This window comes from Chlamydomonas reinhardtii, chromosome 12, assembly GCF_000002595.2.
Source record: "Chlamydomonas reinhardtii strain CC-503 cw92 mt+ chromosome 12, whole genome shotgun sequence".
Lineage (NCBI taxonomy): Eukaryota > Viridiplantae > Chlorophyta > Chlorophyceae > Chlamydomonadales > Chlamydomonadaceae > Chlamydomonas > Chlamydomonas reinhardtii.
In genome coordinates, this window is record NC_057015.1 from 2,183,312 (window position 1) to 2,199,926 (window position 16,615).

General features: G+C 64.1%; 5 protein-coding genes across 5 annotated transcripts; 3 read left to right on the top strand and 2 right to left on the bottom strand.

The window, feature by feature from the left end:
* Positions 1–71: 71 nt before the first annotated feature.
* Positions 72–4,969, top strand: CHLRE_12g508500v5 (uncharacterized protein). Its single transcript, XM_001690977.2, has 12 exons — positions 72–467; positions 706–809; positions 997–1,068; positions 1,491–1,605; positions 1,738–1,780; positions 1,953–2,088; positions 2,389–2,547; positions 2,957–3,043; positions 3,211–3,356; positions 3,610–3,736; positions 3,998–4,120; positions 4,330–4,969. The coding sequence occupies exons 1-12, from the start codon at positions 344–346 to the stop codon at positions 4,705–4,707; spliced, it is 1,614 nt and encodes a 537-aa protein (XP_001691029.1). The 5' UTR covers positions 72–343; the 3' UTR covers positions 4,708–4,969.
* A 6-nt stretch (positions 4,970–4,975) lies between these two features.
* On the bottom strand, positions 4,976–9,731 carry CHLRE_12g508450v5 (uncharacterized protein). Its single transcript, XM_043068207.1, has 12 exons — positions 9,627–9,731; positions 9,429–9,502; positions 9,253–9,293; positions 8,979–9,053; positions 8,595–8,684; positions 8,219–8,359; positions 7,875–8,027; positions 7,452–7,619; positions 7,092–7,220; positions 6,724–6,960; positions 5,850–6,431; positions 4,976–5,625 (listed from the first exon to the last, which is right to left on the bottom strand). Exons 1-12 carry the CDS (start codon positions 9,659–9,661, stop codon positions 5,131–5,133), a joined length of 2,220 nt encoding a protein of 739 aa, XP_042918160.1. The 5' UTR covers positions 9,662–9,731; the 3' UTR covers positions 4,976–5,130.
* A 1,674-nt stretch (positions 9,732–11,405) lies between these two features.
* Positions 11,406–13,871, bottom strand: CHLRE_12g508350v5 (uncharacterized protein). The gene is made up of 7 exons (XM_043068206.1): positions 13,662–13,871; positions 13,212–13,454; positions 12,968–13,068; positions 12,627–12,700; positions 12,322–12,393; positions 12,091–12,144; positions 11,406–11,861 (listed from the first exon to the last, which is right to left on the bottom strand). Exons 1-7 carry the CDS (start codon positions 13,808–13,810, stop codon positions 11,691–11,693), a joined length of 864 nt encoding a protein of 287 aa, XP_042918161.1. The 5' UTR covers positions 13,811–13,871; the 3' UTR covers positions 11,406–11,690.
* A 105-nt stretch (positions 13,872–13,976) lies between these two features.
* On the top strand, positions 13,977–16,013 carry CHLRE_12g508300v5 (uncharacterized protein). The gene is made up of 4 exons (XM_001690975.2): positions 13,977–14,199; positions 14,608–14,864; positions 15,175–15,330; positions 15,492–16,013. The coding sequence occupies exons 2-4, from the start codon at positions 14,613–14,615 to the stop codon at positions 15,546–15,548; spliced, it is 465 nt and encodes a 154-aa protein (XP_001691027.1). The 5' UTR covers positions 13,977–14,199; positions 14,608–14,612; the 3' UTR covers positions 15,549–16,013.
* A 288-nt stretch (positions 16,014–16,301) lies between these two features.
* CHLRE_12g508302v5 (uncharacterized protein) lies at positions 16,302–16,613 on the top strand. The gene has a single exon (XM_043068205.1). It carries the CDS (start codon positions 16,330–16,332, stop codon positions 16,492–16,494), a length of 165 nt encoding a protein of 54 aa, XP_042918162.1. The 5' UTR covers positions 16,302–16,329; the 3' UTR covers positions 16,495–16,613.
* Positions 16,614–16,615: the final 2 nt, after the last annotated feature.

The window sequence follows — 16,615 nt, forward strand, 5'->3', positions numbered from 1 at the left end:
TGATTACCGCTCAGTCCCCGGACCTCGAAAAGGCTGCATACGCTCCGCGCAGCCAGCAAAATGCGCAGAAAGCCGAAGCCGTATGAACCTTGGGTCGTGAGGCTGGTTAGAGGCAAACCGTAACGCTTCCGGAGCTTCGTGCGGGCGCGTTATCAAGCTCGACACTCCCTGTTACATCTGATACTGCAATGGGTTACGATACCTCTCGAGAGCCCGTCAGTTCCGACGCGTCATCCTCGAAACCGATTGTGAACAAACGTAATATCTCAGTCCAACATCGAAAAAAGGCTATGATCAAGTAGCCTTCTTCCGTATATGGAGCACAGAAGCTAGAACTCTACAAATGAGCGCTCGTGGGCTTGGAACCGTCGCGTTTGTCGCTTTGTTTGCGGTTGGCTTGCAAGTCGGCATTCTGGTCAAGCACTCATTGCAAGTCAAGGCGCCCGAGGCACCGGAGCCTGTCACATGTGCGTGAATTTGCGACGGGAGTCCGGTAGACGGACGTGTGATGGCATTCGTGCTGCTTGCGTGCCGATCGGCGCCTGCCCAGCGGCCTGCCCAGTAGCTTTGCATCTGGGGACAGTAGCCATGTGTCAGACGGGCACTGGCACTGGGGCTAGCTCAGTTGCGGGGGTTACGCTGCAGGGCATCGTGTCCCAGCCCACTCGCGTACACGCCGTCCCCGGCCCCTACCGCTCACCCCAGGTCCCAACTTCGACCACGGCGCCGCACTGGACCGCTTCCGTCGCCTCCTGACCTTCCCCACCGTCAGCAGCAAGGAGGCGCCTGACCATGCAACTGACCACGAGGTGGGGCCCGGGCCGGGCCGCCCCGCGGCATGCGTACCGGCGTCCGGGGAGGCCTGTGTACGGTACCCAGGGTCCCTTCGTGTGGTACCTTCAACTTACGGCATCAGGAATGAGCACTGCGCCTGTCCCTGACCAGACTCACATAAGTACGCACGCGCATGCACACACGCACGCACACACCCTGCAGGCGCTGCGCGGCATGCTGGAGCACCTGGAGCAGTCCTACCCGGCCGTGTGGCAGACCATGACCGTGGAGGAGGTGTGAGGGGGGGGGGGGCCGGTAGCCGTTAATGGAGATGTACTGATCACATCACAAGTATTAATTGCCGACGGGGGTTCCATGTATTCGAGCCCACCGAGTAAGTCCGGTATCGGTCGTTCATTCCGGAACCCAACAATGAACCCATGACAAAAGCGGGGTCGGCGGCAGCGACAGGAGCGAGGGAAGGAAGGGATGGAGGAAGGGTAGTAGGAGTCAAGTCACACGCGTTTGGCGCCTCACGCTCGTGCAGTCCGCACTCCGCACTCTGCAGTCAATACGCTGATCATGCCACCGGTCGCTGGCAGAGGCTTAAAGCCACGGCACTGGTGCATGTGCTTGTGTGCGTGTGCGTGTGCCTTGCTGTGCTCACCACCCGCTGTGCTGCGCCTTTGCGTGTGCCCTGTGTGTTTTCACGCCAGGTGGGCGCGGGCGGCTACAGCCGTCTGCTGACGTGGCGCGGCTCCGACCCCTCCCTGGACCCGGTGCTGTTCATCTCCCACTACGACGTCGTGCCTGTGACGCCCGGCACTGAAGGTGCGTGCCGGTGGGAGCGAGTGCCGGTGATGACACCTGGCGATATGGTTCATACGACCGCTGTACTGTACAATGACTTGGGGTTTGTCTTACGTCCTGTCCACTCTGCTTTCCTGCTGACGTTGCACGCAGGGGAGTGGAAGCATGGGCCCTTCTCAGGCGACCTGGCGGACGGGTGAGGGGGCGGCGCCTTGTGTATTAGTACATGGCACGCGCCTGGCCGCAAGTACACGGCAATAGCAGCAGCACCGTGTACGCACCAGAGAGTAGGAAAAGAGTGCGTTGCTTTGGCCTGCGCATCACTCAGTCTGATGCGAACCGTTGACGTGCGCGTCTCACACTCGCAGGTACGTGTGGGGCCGCGGCACCATCGACATCAAGTTCAGTGTGGCCGCGCTGCTGGAGGCCGCCTCTGTGCTGCTGGCGGGCGGGTACACACAGCCCACCCGCACCCTCATGTTCGCGTTCGGGCACGACGAGGAGGTGAGTGGCGGTGGGGGGAGGCGAGCGCGCGCGACACTGTCCGGGATGGGGGAATGGGGGGAATGGAGTTCAGGGCAGATGCCTTGTTGGGGTTGGCAGCTACAGCTGAGCACAGCACATGTCACCCAGACTGGGGATTCTGGTCAGCCGCTGGCCTGTTGCCTGAACGGCTCCCCCGCTTCAAGCAGACAGGCCATCACACAACACAACACGCTTTGATCTCCTTGTGCTCTTGAGACACACACACATATGTTGGGCGGGCTTTCGTTTTGTTTCAACACACATGTATCTTATGCCCAGGTGGGCGGTGGCCTGGGCGCCAATGTCACTGCGCGGCTGCTGGCGTCTCGCGGCGTGCGGCTGGCGGCGGTGCTGGACGAGGGCGGCGCCGTGCTGGCTGACGGCATGCGGCCCTTCGTGACGGACATGCCCGTGGCGCTGGTGGGCATGGCGGAGAAGGTGGGCGGCGCGGGGCGTGTGTGTGTGTGTGTGTGTGTGTGTGTGTGTGTGTGTGTGTGGCGGCCGGGTTGCCCCTGGTACAGACACGCCGGATAGACGCGTGTGCGTGTACGCGTGCGTGTGCGTGTGCGTGTGCGTGTGCGTGTGCGTGTGCGTGTGCGTATGCGTGTGTGCGTGTGCGTGTACGTGTGCGTGTGCGTATGCGTGTGCGTGTGCGTGTGTGCGTCTGCACATGTATGCGCAGTGGTGTGCATGGGTGTGACATGGTGGCCCCTCATTGCTGTTTGCCCGCCTGCCCACCCCTCTCTGCCCGCGCCGCACACACGCTGCTGCTGCTGCTGCTGCTGCTGCTGCTGCTGCTGCTGCTGCTGCTGCTGCTGCTGCTGCTGCTGCTGCTGCTGCGCTTCAGGGCTACTCGGTGGTTCGTGTGGTACTGCGCTCGCCGGGCGGGCACGCGTCTATGCCGCCCATTGACGGCTCAGACATAGGCACCCAGGTGCGACCCCGTGAACCATGCATGGGATGGGATGGCAATCCTTCAATAGCCGGTAGTACAGTACGCACCATGCTACCACCAGCCGCGTTGCCCACCCTTCCCCTCTCGCCCCTCCCCCTCTACCAATGTCCTTTGCTAGCCTTGAATGTTATCCCCCCGCCGCGCAGGTGTGGCGGCTGTACAGCGCGCTGCTGCTGCAGCAGACGCCCACACAGCTGGCGGCGCCCGTGACCGACATGCTGCGGGCGCTGTCGCCGTACGCGCCGCCGCTGATGCGGCCGCTGCTGGCAAACGCGGACGCGCGCCAGTCCTGGTGCGTAGCCCGTGTTGCGCTGGGTGCACCTCGCTGTCGTCAACCGGGCCGGCAAGCGCTGGCAGCGTCTGATACGGTAGTGGTATCGACATCAGCCGACTTGACGCACCCCTCACCGCCCTCGCCCCCTGCCACCCCGCCCCCTGCCATTCCGCCCCCTGCCACCCTGCCCCTACCGCCCTGCCCCCTGCCACTCCGCCACCCCGGCCCCCTGCCTCTCCGCCACTCCGCCCCCCCCCACACACACACACAGGCTGGTCAACCGACTGCTGGGCTTTGCCTTCCGGCGGCTGCTGAGCCGCGACACGGCCGCCATGGTGACCGACACCATCGCCACCACGCGGCTGATCGCGGGCGTGGCAGACAACGTGCTGCCGCAGGTGCGGCTGACGGCTGGCGGTTGGCGGTTGGCGGTTGCGAATGGCGGTTGGCGATTGGCAGTTGGCGATTGGCGGTTGCGGGGGCGTTGGGGACGGAAGTGCCTAAGAGTATGGGGCATTGGATCATGTGCGTGGTGTGGTGTGGCGTGGCGGTCTGAACGTGCCTCATGCATGCATGCATGTCACGACTATCACCCGGACCCTCGACCGGTCCTGCCGCTCCATCCCGCCGCGCCCACTCGCCCCGTTGCCGACCCGCAGGAGGGTGTGGTGTCGTTCAACGTGCGCGTGCTGCCCGGCCACACGCCGGGGCAGGTGGTGGAGCACATGCAGCGGGCGCTGCGGCTGGCGCGGCTGAGCGGCGCGGAGGTCAAACTGGTGGAGGTGCGTGGGAGGGGGCCAGGCCCATCGGCTGCCGTACAGCGCAACAGTCCATTCCGGGTCCCAGTGCTGGCACCCAGTTTCGGCGGCAGCCAGTCCTGTTGCATGCCTCACCTACGTCCAAATTTTCCTCCCGCATCCTGCTGGCCCGTCCTCCAACTCCCCGCCCTCGCCCCTGCAACCCCAAACCCCAATCCCCAACTCGACGCCAGGCGACCGCCTGGGCGGGCTCTGACGTGACCAGCGCCAGCGGCCGGCCCTTCCAGCTGCTGCGCCAAGCCATCCAGGAGGTGTGGCCGCGACCCGCGGGACAGCCCGACACCGCCATCCCCGTCATCCCCTACATGGTGGGCGGCGGCACCGACTCCAAGCACTACGCGCCGCTGTCGGATGGTGGGATCCTGAGGTTCATTCCCTTCGGGCTCAACAAGACGGCGGGGGATCTGGGGCTGATTCATGGGACGAATGAGCGCATCCCGGCGGATGACTTCCGGAAGGCGGTGTGTGTGTATGCGCGTGTGCTGGAGCTGATGGGGTCGGACTGGAGCGAGGCGGGCGGGAAGGAGAAGCCGGCCGCTGCGGTGGCGTAAGCGGGCAAGTTTTGACGTTGCAGTATTACATCGGGAAGTTGGAAAGCTGAAGGGATTCAGGATGCTGGTGCATTACGCCATTACCGCATGTTGGGGAGGCATGAGTGAGGCGGTCTTAAGTTACCAGCACCCCTCAAGCGGTTGGCGCAGGCACATCACTCAAGTCGCAGGTTAGTAGGAGTGCATTCCTGGGGCATGTCATGGTATGACTCCGAGTATCTGGTGTACAAAAGTTGTGGTGCCCATGTAATCGGTGCAATGCACTCCCACTACAGGTCCCATTCGCTCACTCAAATCCATCATTTATACCATTTCGCTCGTCGCTCAGCAAGCATCCTCGTGGCATCCATGCAGCCCCTTCCCACCCCCAGTCCAAAACGCACTCAGATACACAGTGCTCCCCACAACAGATCCCGCCCCACATCAGTCCAGCTCTGTTAGGAAGCTGTCCGAAATTGGCACTGTCGCCGCCGCCTCCGGCGACGGTGTCGCTGCTGCCGAGTCCGTATCCTCCCCGCCCCTGTCCCCGTCCGCAAGCGCCGCCGCCACCGCCGCGGCCTCCTCCTCCTGCTGCTGCTTCCACGCCGCCGCCAGCACCGCACACTCCTTCTTGTGCCCGTCGCGCCAGTGCGTGCTCTGGCAGTGCGCGCTGCAATACACCACGCTCTTGCACGCGCCACACCGCTTGAACGCCGCGCCGCCGCCCGCAGCCCCGCCGCCGCCGCCGCCGCGCCCTGCCGCCCGCAGCTCCGCCACGCCCTCCCGCTGTAGGCAGGAGGGGTTGGAGCACTTGCGGCCCAAGGCTGCGGTAGCGCTGTCGAGCTGCACGGCGCCGCGGCTGCGTGCCACGCCCGGTGCCTCGCCCATGGCCCGTAGCTGTGCGCGCTTGGCAGCCTCCTCCGCCTCGGCGGCCGCGGCCTGTGGGTTGGGGTAAAAAGGGTAGGATAAGGCGGCAGGAGGGCGCCGGAGGTGAGAGGGTGTAAAGGATGGACAGGGTGATCGAGAATCCCAAGGGCTTCACTGGAAACGAGGTTTAGAATGCCCCAAGTACAGACACGCCATGCTCTTCCCCCCCCCCCATTGTATCGACTCCCGGCTTGCATTGGCGGCTGCTCCTCGGCCATACCCAGGCTGGCACCCACCTGGTCGGCCGCACTGGGCTGTGCGCCCTTGATCGCCGCCTTCATGTTGAAGGAGGACGCCTTGCCCTCGCCCGCCCCCTCCGCCGCCTCCACCTCCGCCGCGCTCGCGCTCGCTCCGCCGCCGCCTCCATCGCCATTCATCACAGCCCCACGGTCGCCGTCGCCGCCGCCATTGCGGCTGCAACTGCCCTGCTGCTGCTGCTGCTGCTGCAGGTCCGCCGCCGTGAGCTGCTTCCGCGGCGGCACGAACGCCGCAAACGCGTCCGGATACTCGTCCGCCAGTCCGCACACGCCCGCGCCCCCGCTGCTGCCGGCCCCGGACCCCCCTGACGCCCCCGCCGCCGCCTGCTTGGGCGAGCGCGCATCAAACCAGTAGCTATACCGCACAACAGCGGGACCTGCCGCCGCCGCCGACGACGACGACGGCGCCGTGGCCGCCTCGGCCCGCTCCTGCTCGGTGGGCCTCGAGCTGTGCCCCGCCGCCGCGGCGGCCTGCTCCTCGCTGACCAGCACCAGCACCTGCACCTGGCCCTCAGCACCGCCCGCCACCAGCGCCAACTCGTTCACGGCCAGACACGTCACCTGCTTGCCCCCACACACAGGCGGGGGGGGGGGGACCAGGACACAGACAGGGATCGGCGCAGACCGGAACAGGACGATGCTTGCTTGCAAGGCTCAATATGCATTCCCATTCAATATATACCACACGGTGCATCGCCAGCAACAAAAATCAGCCCCATCAACGGTAGCTGCCAGCTGCCTTCCCAAGCTCTCCAGCTTCCACGTGCTACCCCCCAACACCGTCCGCGTTCCAGTGCCCTTAGCCCCTCTCCTGATGCCACCTCGCTCCGCCCCCGCCCCCGCCCGCGCCCACCTGCCAGCCCAGGCGCGCCACCGCCAGCAGCTGCCCTCCGCCTATGGCCCACAGCTTCACGCAGCCGTCCGCGCCCGCGCTGGCCAGCTGGCCGCCCGGCCGGTGCGGCAGGCAGGCCACCGCGCCCACGGCACCGCGGTGGTAGCCGCGCCAGTGGGAGGTCTCCGGGGCCGAGGGCGCCGAGGAGGAGGAGGGCGGCGGTGGCTGATAGCTGTGCAGTGCGCCCCACACCCACACCTGCAGGGCGCGTGGTGGCAGATGCGTCGCATACAAAAACAGGTGCACCAGCAAGGCGGACAAGACAGACTGCAGGACTCCGCCCGCCGCCATCCGCCCACGCCCCTGCCGCCGCCGCCCGCCCTCCCCACCGTGCCGTCCTCGAAGCCGAGGGCGATGGCGTTGCCGTCCGTGTCGCAGCACATCGGGCGGCTGGTCAGCCCCGCCAGGTGCTGAGACACGCCGGGCACCTCACTGCCGCTGCGGGCCAGCGGGTTGACCTGAGGGAGGACGTGGGGATTGGGATGTGGGTCATGCCCACAGCATGCGCTCACCAAGATATGGTACTTCTGTTGTCGGATGCTGATTTTGTGACCTGGACCGCAAAGACCTAGCTCAACATTCCCCATCCGTGCATCCCTCTCTGCCTCGTCCCACCCGCGCTCAACCCTCCCGTCCCCGCCGCCCCTCCCCCTCACCCTCCACCCCCTCAACACACCCCTTACACGCACCCATTGCAGCAGCGGCTGGCGGCCCTGCACCCAGGAGGCTGTGAGCAGGGTGCCGTCGCGGCCGAGCACACAGCACACCACGTTGGCGGACAGCAGCGCCTCGGCCTCGGCGGGCGAGCCTGGGGCAGGCGGCGGGCGGCCCAGCGTGCCGATGATCTTGGCGTCACTCTGTGGTGGTGGTGGGGAGGAGCAGGAGGCGGGTTATTGGAGGCTTGGGTGTTGGGTTGGACGGTTGACGTTGCAGGAATGGGAGTGCGCTGTTGGCAAAGGTGGGGAGTGCCGTACCGGCCCACCCGTGCCCACCACATGGAAGCAACGGAGCTGCGCAGTCAGCTGCGGAATGAGCCCTGCACCAGTGGCAGTGCATTCGCTACGTACCGGCACCGCCAAACAGAGCCCCCACCCCGCCGGCCGCGCACCCACCAGGCGCCAGGCGCTCACGCGGCCGTTGCCACGTGTGTGCACCACCATGACGCTGTCGCCCGCGGCAGTGCCGGCGCCGCCCTCCGCGCCCGCGCCGGCCGCCCCCGGCTGCCGCAGCGGCCCCAGTCGCACCGTGTAGATGGGCAGCGAGTCCTGCAGCGGCAGCGGCGCCAGCAGCGACGGCAGCGGCGGGATTTAATTTAGCACCTACGTGTTGCTGCGTCCTGTGCTTGTGTAGTACGTCCACACTACCGTGCCGTACGTCTTACAGCAGCCGCAAGCATGCTTCAACACATTACCGGCGATCGGTACGGTAACCTAATTTAATTATACACCCACCGCACCAGCTGCACATCCGGCTGGAAGTACTGGGTGAAGGTGGGGTCCACAGCCGACTGCCGCCGCCACACCCGCACATAGCCGGCAGAGGTGCCGGCGGCGATGTAGGTGCGCGAGGCGTCCAGGGCGGTCACCGGCGCATCGGCCTGCAGTGGAGGCGGGCGTGGTGGTGCTTGTTGCGTGAGCACAGGCGCTTGCATGCGTCCTGCCGGCTAGGACAGACCCTGAGCCCCCACCCTTGGTATCCTGCCGCACCCCTGTTTGCATGCAGTTTAAGTGGGTCGAACACATGAGCTGCATCTCTGTGCGACTCCGTTTCGCCCCACGCTTATTCCCGCCCACGGCCCCGCACCCGATGAGCGGCGGGAGGTGTCCTCTCACCGTGACGGTCTGCAGCCGTTGCCAGGTGGTCGTGTCCCAGATGCTGACGCGGCCGCTGGGGCTGGCGTCAGCAGCCACCAGCAGGTCTCCCTGCACACACAGCGCATGAAGGGGAGCGAGGAGGTGGGTGGTTGGAACGGCGGGTTGTTGGGATAGAACCGACCCAGGTCCCTACCCATGAAGCCTCGCACTCCACAGTGGCACAGACCGCTCGGCCGCTGCCCTCAGTTCAGCCTGCCGCAACTAGATGTTGCGCCTCCACACCGCCCCACCCCGACCCATACATCTGTAACATCCGCATCCATACATGGGTATTTCGGGGTTTGGCATGGGCTTGACCCAGCCCCTCGGACCCGCGGCAAAGCACCGCGCCTCGCCCCGCACCTTGACGGCCACCGCCACGAAGCGTTCCCCGTCCACCTCCAGTAGCTGCTGCACAGGCTTGAATTCGGGTTCGTCCTGTGGCGCGAGGTTGATGGGCGAGAGCGGCTTGGGGTCAGGGCCGATGTCGTGTGCAAGGCAGGAGGCAGAGGCAGAGCGGTGGGCGCTGCAGGCCCTGCTTAGGTCTCCTCCTACTCGAGGCAAGACTTCTGCCGGACCGGTGCTTCAGACACCGAGGCTGCAGCACGAGAGGGGGGGGCGGGGGGCAGTGACCTACCCGCGACGTAGGAGCCCAGGCCCGGACGCATGGCGCATGTCCTATGAACCAAAGAGGGCGCAGTTTCAGTCAGTGCAGCGACCCCGCCTCTGGTCACATAGCCCGCACTAAAACTGGCACCAAAACACCGTGCCGGAGTGGCCCTAGCTGTCCACCCGCAACCCCGAGCGACTCACCCGTCACCGCAATAACCGGTGGCCAAGTGACCGTGCATGCTATCTGAGCCACTGAAGCGTTGCACAGCCAGAACCTGCGCGAGCCAAAGCTGAGTCAATGCGACAGACCATGCGGATACACGAGTCCACTTCGTGCTCCAAAGCGTCGACAAACATTATGAAGCACTGTTATAGATTGCTAAACGGGGCTGCAATCACCTGAGCGGTGAGTCGTCGGGGAAGAACGTTTCCATTCTTTGGTATCACAGCCACGGCTATAGGATGAGAAGTGTCATTCAATGATGCCACGTCTGAAAGGCTCATTTAATGTGCAAGTAGGTCACCAGAATGAAGGAATGCGCAATTTGTGATGCATGAAACCATCATGATAATGCTGTTTGCACTTGCTTTGTTATAGTAACTGGTCGCGCAAACATAACAAACGATGTCCAGTAAGAAGCCTCCAGGGCTCAGAAGCGCTCCGGAGCAGACCGCTGCACGCATTGGTCGGGCCTTCGCAGCGTGCTCAGCCAAGGCGGAGCTTTATGGGACATGCATCAAAAAGCTTGTACCAGAAGTGAGTGCACGCCGCAGAGACCAACGGGACTTCAGCAGCTGTCAGTGCGTGTCGCTGCTCGGACCACCAGCACCTGCAAGCCACCGTGGCCATGTAACCAGCCCGCGCCCCCCCCCTTGTAACCAGGTGGACAAGGGCGTGTGTGCCAAGGAGTTTCAGGAGCTGAAGACCTGCTTTACGAGAGCGGTACGGAGCGTAGCATAACACTGCTGAGTCGGGCCGCTTCTGCAGGCGAGGCATTCCCGCCATCGCAGCAGGGCTGAGGCGAAAGACATGGGCATAAACTTCTGACAAACTCTGAAATATGCCGATGTCCGCTCTTGCAGATGCGCTCTGGATCGGGGCGTGCGTGAGGCGCTAGGGCTGTGGAGGCTTCGCTGCGGTGTCGGGCGGCGGACCGTGGAGGGCCGGCTTTGCCCACCGGCCGCCGTCCGTGCATCGGAAGATTGACGGCTACCCAACAGCTGCGGTCAGATGCAATGACACAACTATGGGTTGAATATACAGGCATTCAGCGGATGAGTCTAATGCTGCATAGATGGGGGGGGAGAAGCATGGCTGGCGGCACAAGCACTGCAACATGTGCTGGGGTGTGGGGCTTTCAGGGTTAGTGGTCCAGGGCAATGCGTCACGGATACGGGATGCAGTCTGAGCTGTGGGAGTGTGCACAAATAAGGAGTGGATTGCAGTGATGAGCTACATGAAGCATTTCATAGGGGACCCGGGCTGGATAGCTAGGATCGTTGCTGTTGGATGGCGGTTACGGATGCTCTGAAGCCGAGAAGCTTGTCAACACCTACGGTAGATTGAAGCCGGGACGCTGGGTAACAGAGGGTGAGGAGGTACCATTTACTTGCTGCGCTTGCTGTCTGCACACAACACCATGCAACGTTATGGTGCGCTCTCTCCCTCCGACTGCCAAGCATCCATCTTCAAGTCCACCTTCACACTCCTGCCCAACACCGCCACACGAGCACAGCGAACAACTCCTGCAAACACGCAGCCTGAAGGCTCAGTAATCCTACCTTGCCCCCCTCCCCAGCGCCACTCTCTACGCAAACTTCCCCGGGTGCATTTCTCCAATGTCTTCTAGCGTTTCCTGGCATGCCCCATGTGGTCTTGCACACAGTCTGCACCCCAGGCTCACCCGGTCGCTGCACTACATGGCCAGGCCGCACAGCCCTGTGATTGAATCCTGGATAAAGCTTGGCTGGTCTCCTGGTCGCTTTGCATCTTCCAGGGGTAGGCCGCCGCCGCTGGCGAGAAGGGCCCTAACTTCGTTCTCGCCCACGGCATCCAGAGGCCCCAAAATGTCTACCTTTAGCGTTTTGGGGGGAGGGGGGCGGACCCCCCGGAAAGCGGCCATTGGCGAGATGCGGGGGCCGGATGCAGCCCCACGCGGCGAGAGGGCACCCCGGGAAATGCCCAATCTTTCTCGCCTGAAGGCCTACATTGAGGGCAATTTCTTGCCGGTCCCCGAAGATGCAACCCCTGTGCTTCGGACGATATATCCGAATCAAACACACCTCCTCCGCCCCTCGACCACTCTTCCATCTCAATGAATCAAACATGCGCAAGACCTCACAATCCCTCTCACCACGCTCGCACACCGCTCCTCGCACCACCTCTTGTACTGTCCGGCACACTCACACACGCCACCCTCCCTCCCAACCCCATAACCCTCACCCCCTCACCCCCTTGCCGCCTCACGCCTTGCCCGCGCCCGGCACCTGCCACCCCCTGCGCAGGCAGTGCACTCGCGCCAGACTGGCCATGTAGTCGCCCGACAGCCGCGCGTAGGGCGTGGCCACTGCGGCGGTGACGGCCTTCTCCGCCTCGGCCTTGTCGCCCTCCGCCTCGTGCCACAGGCCCACATACTGCGAAGAGGATGGTTTGCAATTCGGATGTGTGGGGATCAGCACAGGTTGCAGGCGGCATAGGCGGCGGTCGTTGGGAAATGTGTTGGGTCTGCTTGCGCTAGCACCGTACCACAGCACGCGCGCAGAAGGGCCCGGGCGGTACGCCCCCACTGACCCACCACCACCACACGCACCGTCTGCCCCACAACAGCCCCAGCCGCCGCAACCTACGGACTGACCCACTCACCAGCAGGCCGTAGAAGGTGTCGTGCCCGCCGTTGTCCGTCACCTGCGCCATGATCTGGACGGAGGCGGCGTGCAGCAGCGCGCACGCGTGCAAGCGGGTGTTCAACACGCAGTGGAGGGCGGCGTGTGCGGCGCAGCCGTGCGGGAACAAGGAAGCAACGCAGGCGTGGCCTTTCGGGTGCGTGCCGCAGTGTCGGTTCAAGCCTACCAGCCCCGCACGCCAACCGCGCACCTTCTCGGGCGGCTGGCCGGTCTTGAAGCATTCGTAGGCGGCCCGCATCACCGGCCGGGAGTCGCGGCCGACCTGAACACGTGCATGTGGGGACATTACAGATGTCAGAAGACTGTGGAGGTCTACCCCTGCGCGGGCATCCGGTACCGCATCCGGTACCGCACTTCCGAGCTCGGCGAGCACGGGAGGCTGCAGTCGCAAGATCGTGTATGTCGACACACTGCCGCGGCAGCATAGCCTTCTCCCACAGCGCCTCCCTACCCACCCACGCCTCCCACCACGCTTTCCTCCGGCCAACCCCTTACCTCCAGGAACTGCTTGCGCGCCTGCTCCGGCCCCACCATCTGGGCCTCGCACAGGAACGTCCAGATAGACTCCTCTGTGTGGCGGTCAGCGGTCAGCCGGTCGGCGATCAGCCGCCGCCGGGTTCAGCAATGGCAGACGGCTGACATCGAAGTAGCACAAGACATGCACTACACATGCACTACACATGCACTACACATGCATCCATAGCCAAAGAACCGCCCTGCGCCATGCACCCATCCTGCCGCAGGCGCTAGCCAGGTCAGGCGGCCATTCCTAACAGCACGCAGCGCGCACTCGCCAGCTCCCCAGCTTCCCACAACCCTCAAGCCCCACCGCACACCCGTGTCATTGGGGTTGACGGCCACATCGATCCGGAACTGCTCAGCACCCTCCGCGAACCGGCCCAGGTAGTACAGCGACAGACCGCGCTGCCACATGTACCTGCGGAAACGACAGCAGGAACAGGGAGGGAGCATAGTGCTGGTGCCGTCAGCGCACACGGCAGCCCGGCTCCGCCAAGGCCCCGTTTCCCCTGGGTGTGCAGACCACCCTCGCCGGGCCCGGGCCCGTACTCTGCTACTCACGGCTTCATGGAAGGCGCCAGCTGGATGACCCGGTCAAAGTCTTCCACACTGCCCTCCACCTCATTGCGCCGGAACTTGTCCATGCCTGTGCGAGTCAGCGTGCGGGGGTCGCCTCCGCCGCCGCCACCGCCGCCGCCCAGGCCACCCAGGCCACCCAGGCTGGCCGCCAGCGCCACGCCGCCGGCCGCCAGGGCACCCGCCACCAGTGCCGTGGTGCTTAGTGCGCCTACTGCGAATACGCGGCTACAGAGGAAAGAGCGTGAGGCAAGCAAGCCCCGGGGGGTGGGGGGGGGGGCGGAGCGGGAGGCTGTTACAGACTGCTAGAGGTGAAGAGAGCAGGGGGGGGGGGGCTACATCTATTGCCGGTCCGCGGCAAAAGCAGAGCATGGGCATGTTGGGTTTCTGTGAGCCACCCGAGCAACACCCCTGAAGATACCCCCAATACCTCACCGAGACAGCGGCCCCGTGGACTCTGCGTTTGTACCCGATGCAGCACAGCGCGGCTGGGCAGGGCGAAGGCCAGCAAGGCGCCAAGATGTAGGGCTACGTTGAAGTGCGCGGCAAGCAGGGTTCGAGCTTAGCGCGTAGGTCGCCGCCATTCTGATGCAGTGGATTTGTATGATACAAAAATGTTCTATGAATAGGCTCGACACGCTCGTGTCAAGGAGTGAGTTCCATTCGTTGCTTGCTCACCATGCATTCCTTGACCCAGAACGTCACTACTCCTCAGTTATTTACAGTAACACATAAAATATGCAGGCTACTCTTTCCCCCCTTCGTCGGCTGGCCGGCGTGCCGACTTGCTCACGAACTTGCCGACTGCCAGTCGTCTTTTCTCGCAGCGTCCTCACAAATGCGTCGTCAGAAGCTTCAAGTAGCGAAGGTGACCTTTCTTGCTCAGGAAAGCCCAAGGGATTCGGGAGCTTGAGAAAGAACTTCCAGCCGACGACACAGAAAAAGAAGACCGGACCCGGCGCGAGCGGGCCAAGTGAGTTGGCAGCATCCTGAAAGTATCACGGGGTATGATAACAGCTAACCCGCGCGAATGCGGTCGGTGGAGTGCCGGCCACACACACGAGGGAGAGAAGCCTTGCTCTGCACGCAAAGCACGTCGGCGGTTGCGGACTCACGGTTGCGGTTTGCTTTGACGCGGTGGCATCCGAGCTTCTTTGCTGTTCGCAAAGGGCAGGGATACAAGACAAGTAGCACGCTCTTTCGGAGCGCCTTTCCACCTGGATGCGGCAACACGGAGAGCTGACCCAGTCCGGGAACCACCCCAGGCATGCCTCACCTGCGTCCCCGCACCACCAGCACCCACCCTACGCATCCTTTCACTCACAGTCATTCGTACAACACACTCTTCCTTTCCTGCCCGGCTGCTGCCACGCGTCCGCAGAAACCATGAATGGACGCGACAAGGCCGAGGTCCTGGCGCAGACCAGCGCCGAGGTCATGGCCAAGCTGGCGGCGGCCCGGGCAGCGGCGGCAGCAGCAGCCAGCAATGGCAGTAGTAGCAGCACTAGCACTAGCGGGTCGGAGGTCGCAAGCGGCACGGGCAGCGTGGCCAGCGCAACATCGTCTGAGGACTGGGTCGAAGACTGGCGGCGCAGCGACGCCAAGGTCAACAAGTACCCCGACATGCGGGAGTTCACGGTGAGGCCTGGGCTGAGGGGCGGTGCAGTGAGGAGCAGGAGGTGGATGGAGCGGGAGACACCGTGGAGGGACGGGAGGTGGTGCAAGGTCGCATGGGAGGAGGCGACCGGCGGAGCAGGGGCCTGCGGGGGCTGCCTGTGTATGAGGTGGTCCAGTCGACCTGGCATGGCAGATGTGGGTTACTCGATTGGCGGCGAGCCTGTTGAACCGGCGGCGCAGCGGCCATGGGCGATCACAATAGTGCGGTCATGACGCACGCATGATTGGTGTAGACATGGCATGTGTGCATATGTGCTTACGGTACGTGCAGGCGGTGGGCGCCGGCGGCGATGACTTCAAGGCGGCGATGGTCAAGTGCGTGGAGGACGTGGTGGGCGGGCCGGCGCCAGTGACCACGCGCGCGAGCAGTGGTGGCAACTACCTGTCTGTGCGCGTGGGGCCGGTGCGCGTGGAGAGCCCCGAGCAGGTGAGAGGCTAGGGAGGGAGCTTGGGGAGCTGAGGGAGCAGCAAGTGTGCGGTTGCATGGTGGTGACGTGACATGGCGGCGACACGTCACTGCCGGCCTGGCGAGAGGGTGTTGTGCAGCTGCATTGCCTGATGTCGCCGCCATGTGCCATGCTGTCACAGGTTCTTGCCGTGTTCCTCGCCATGCGCAAGGACCCCCGGCTCAAGTTCCACCTGTGAGCGTGTGATCGGCGCGTGGGCGAACACGGAGCCATGGAGGTGGCGGCGCTGGTCGGACAGGGTGGGGGGAATCATGTACCCGAGCCCAACATTGCTAAGTATACCCAATATGGATTGCCAACGTGATCATGCGGACCAGGGTACGGACCATAGGCCGTGTCAACCATAGGACAGTTACACGGGGGTAAGCAGAGTTAATGATAACGTAGGCCCTTCTTGCGCTCCGGCTGACATGACGTCGCGTCCCCTCGAGAGGCAAGCACTGTGCGGAATGGCAAGATCGTTATTGTGGAGGAGAGAAGCGATGGAGTCGGCGACGGATATGCTAAATGCAGGCGAAGCGTGCTGTGGCTGAGGACCGAGTGCAAGCGTTGCTGGCGACCTGGCGTGCAGCCATGCACGCGCTAGCACGCGCAACGCAATGCGTGGGCAGGCTTCCCTATGTGCGTCTCAACCCCATTGCCGCTGGTGCATTGATTCCTGCTCCGCAAGTATGGCCTATGCTGGCGGAACAGCTGGCGCAGCTAACGTAGGGCATGTAGGGGACTTTGGCATAGGAGAGATGGCAGCACACACGCGGCAGGTCAACTTACTGTGAAGCGCGATGCGCGGCGAAGGGCCATTCAGGCACCACCTGGGTGAGGAGATCCGCATCAGTGTCAACACATGAACGCGTGTGGCTGGATGGCTGTGGCCGCACTGGGGCGGCGTAGCGCCCAGGTAGCGCCCGTCGAGCGCCGTCAAGACAAAGCGCGCACGGCCCCGCCTTGCACTACACACCATGCACGGCTGCCGCAGCTTCACCAGTGGCCCCGGCATCACCGGCATGACTTCGGCCACGCCCGAGTTCTTCAAGCGCTACCCCAACATCCGCTTTGAGTTCAAGAAGGGCAACGCGAAGGGCAGCTACGCCTACCGCAACGGTGCCCTGGAGCTGGTCGGCTGAGCCTGGCCTCGTGTGCAGTTGGAAGTGCTGTTGGCGTGGGCGTGTTCAGTGTGTCCATGTTTGTCTGGTCGAGCCTGGTGGCTGCTGGCACGCCAGCATGTGGGTCCGATCCCCGCATCGA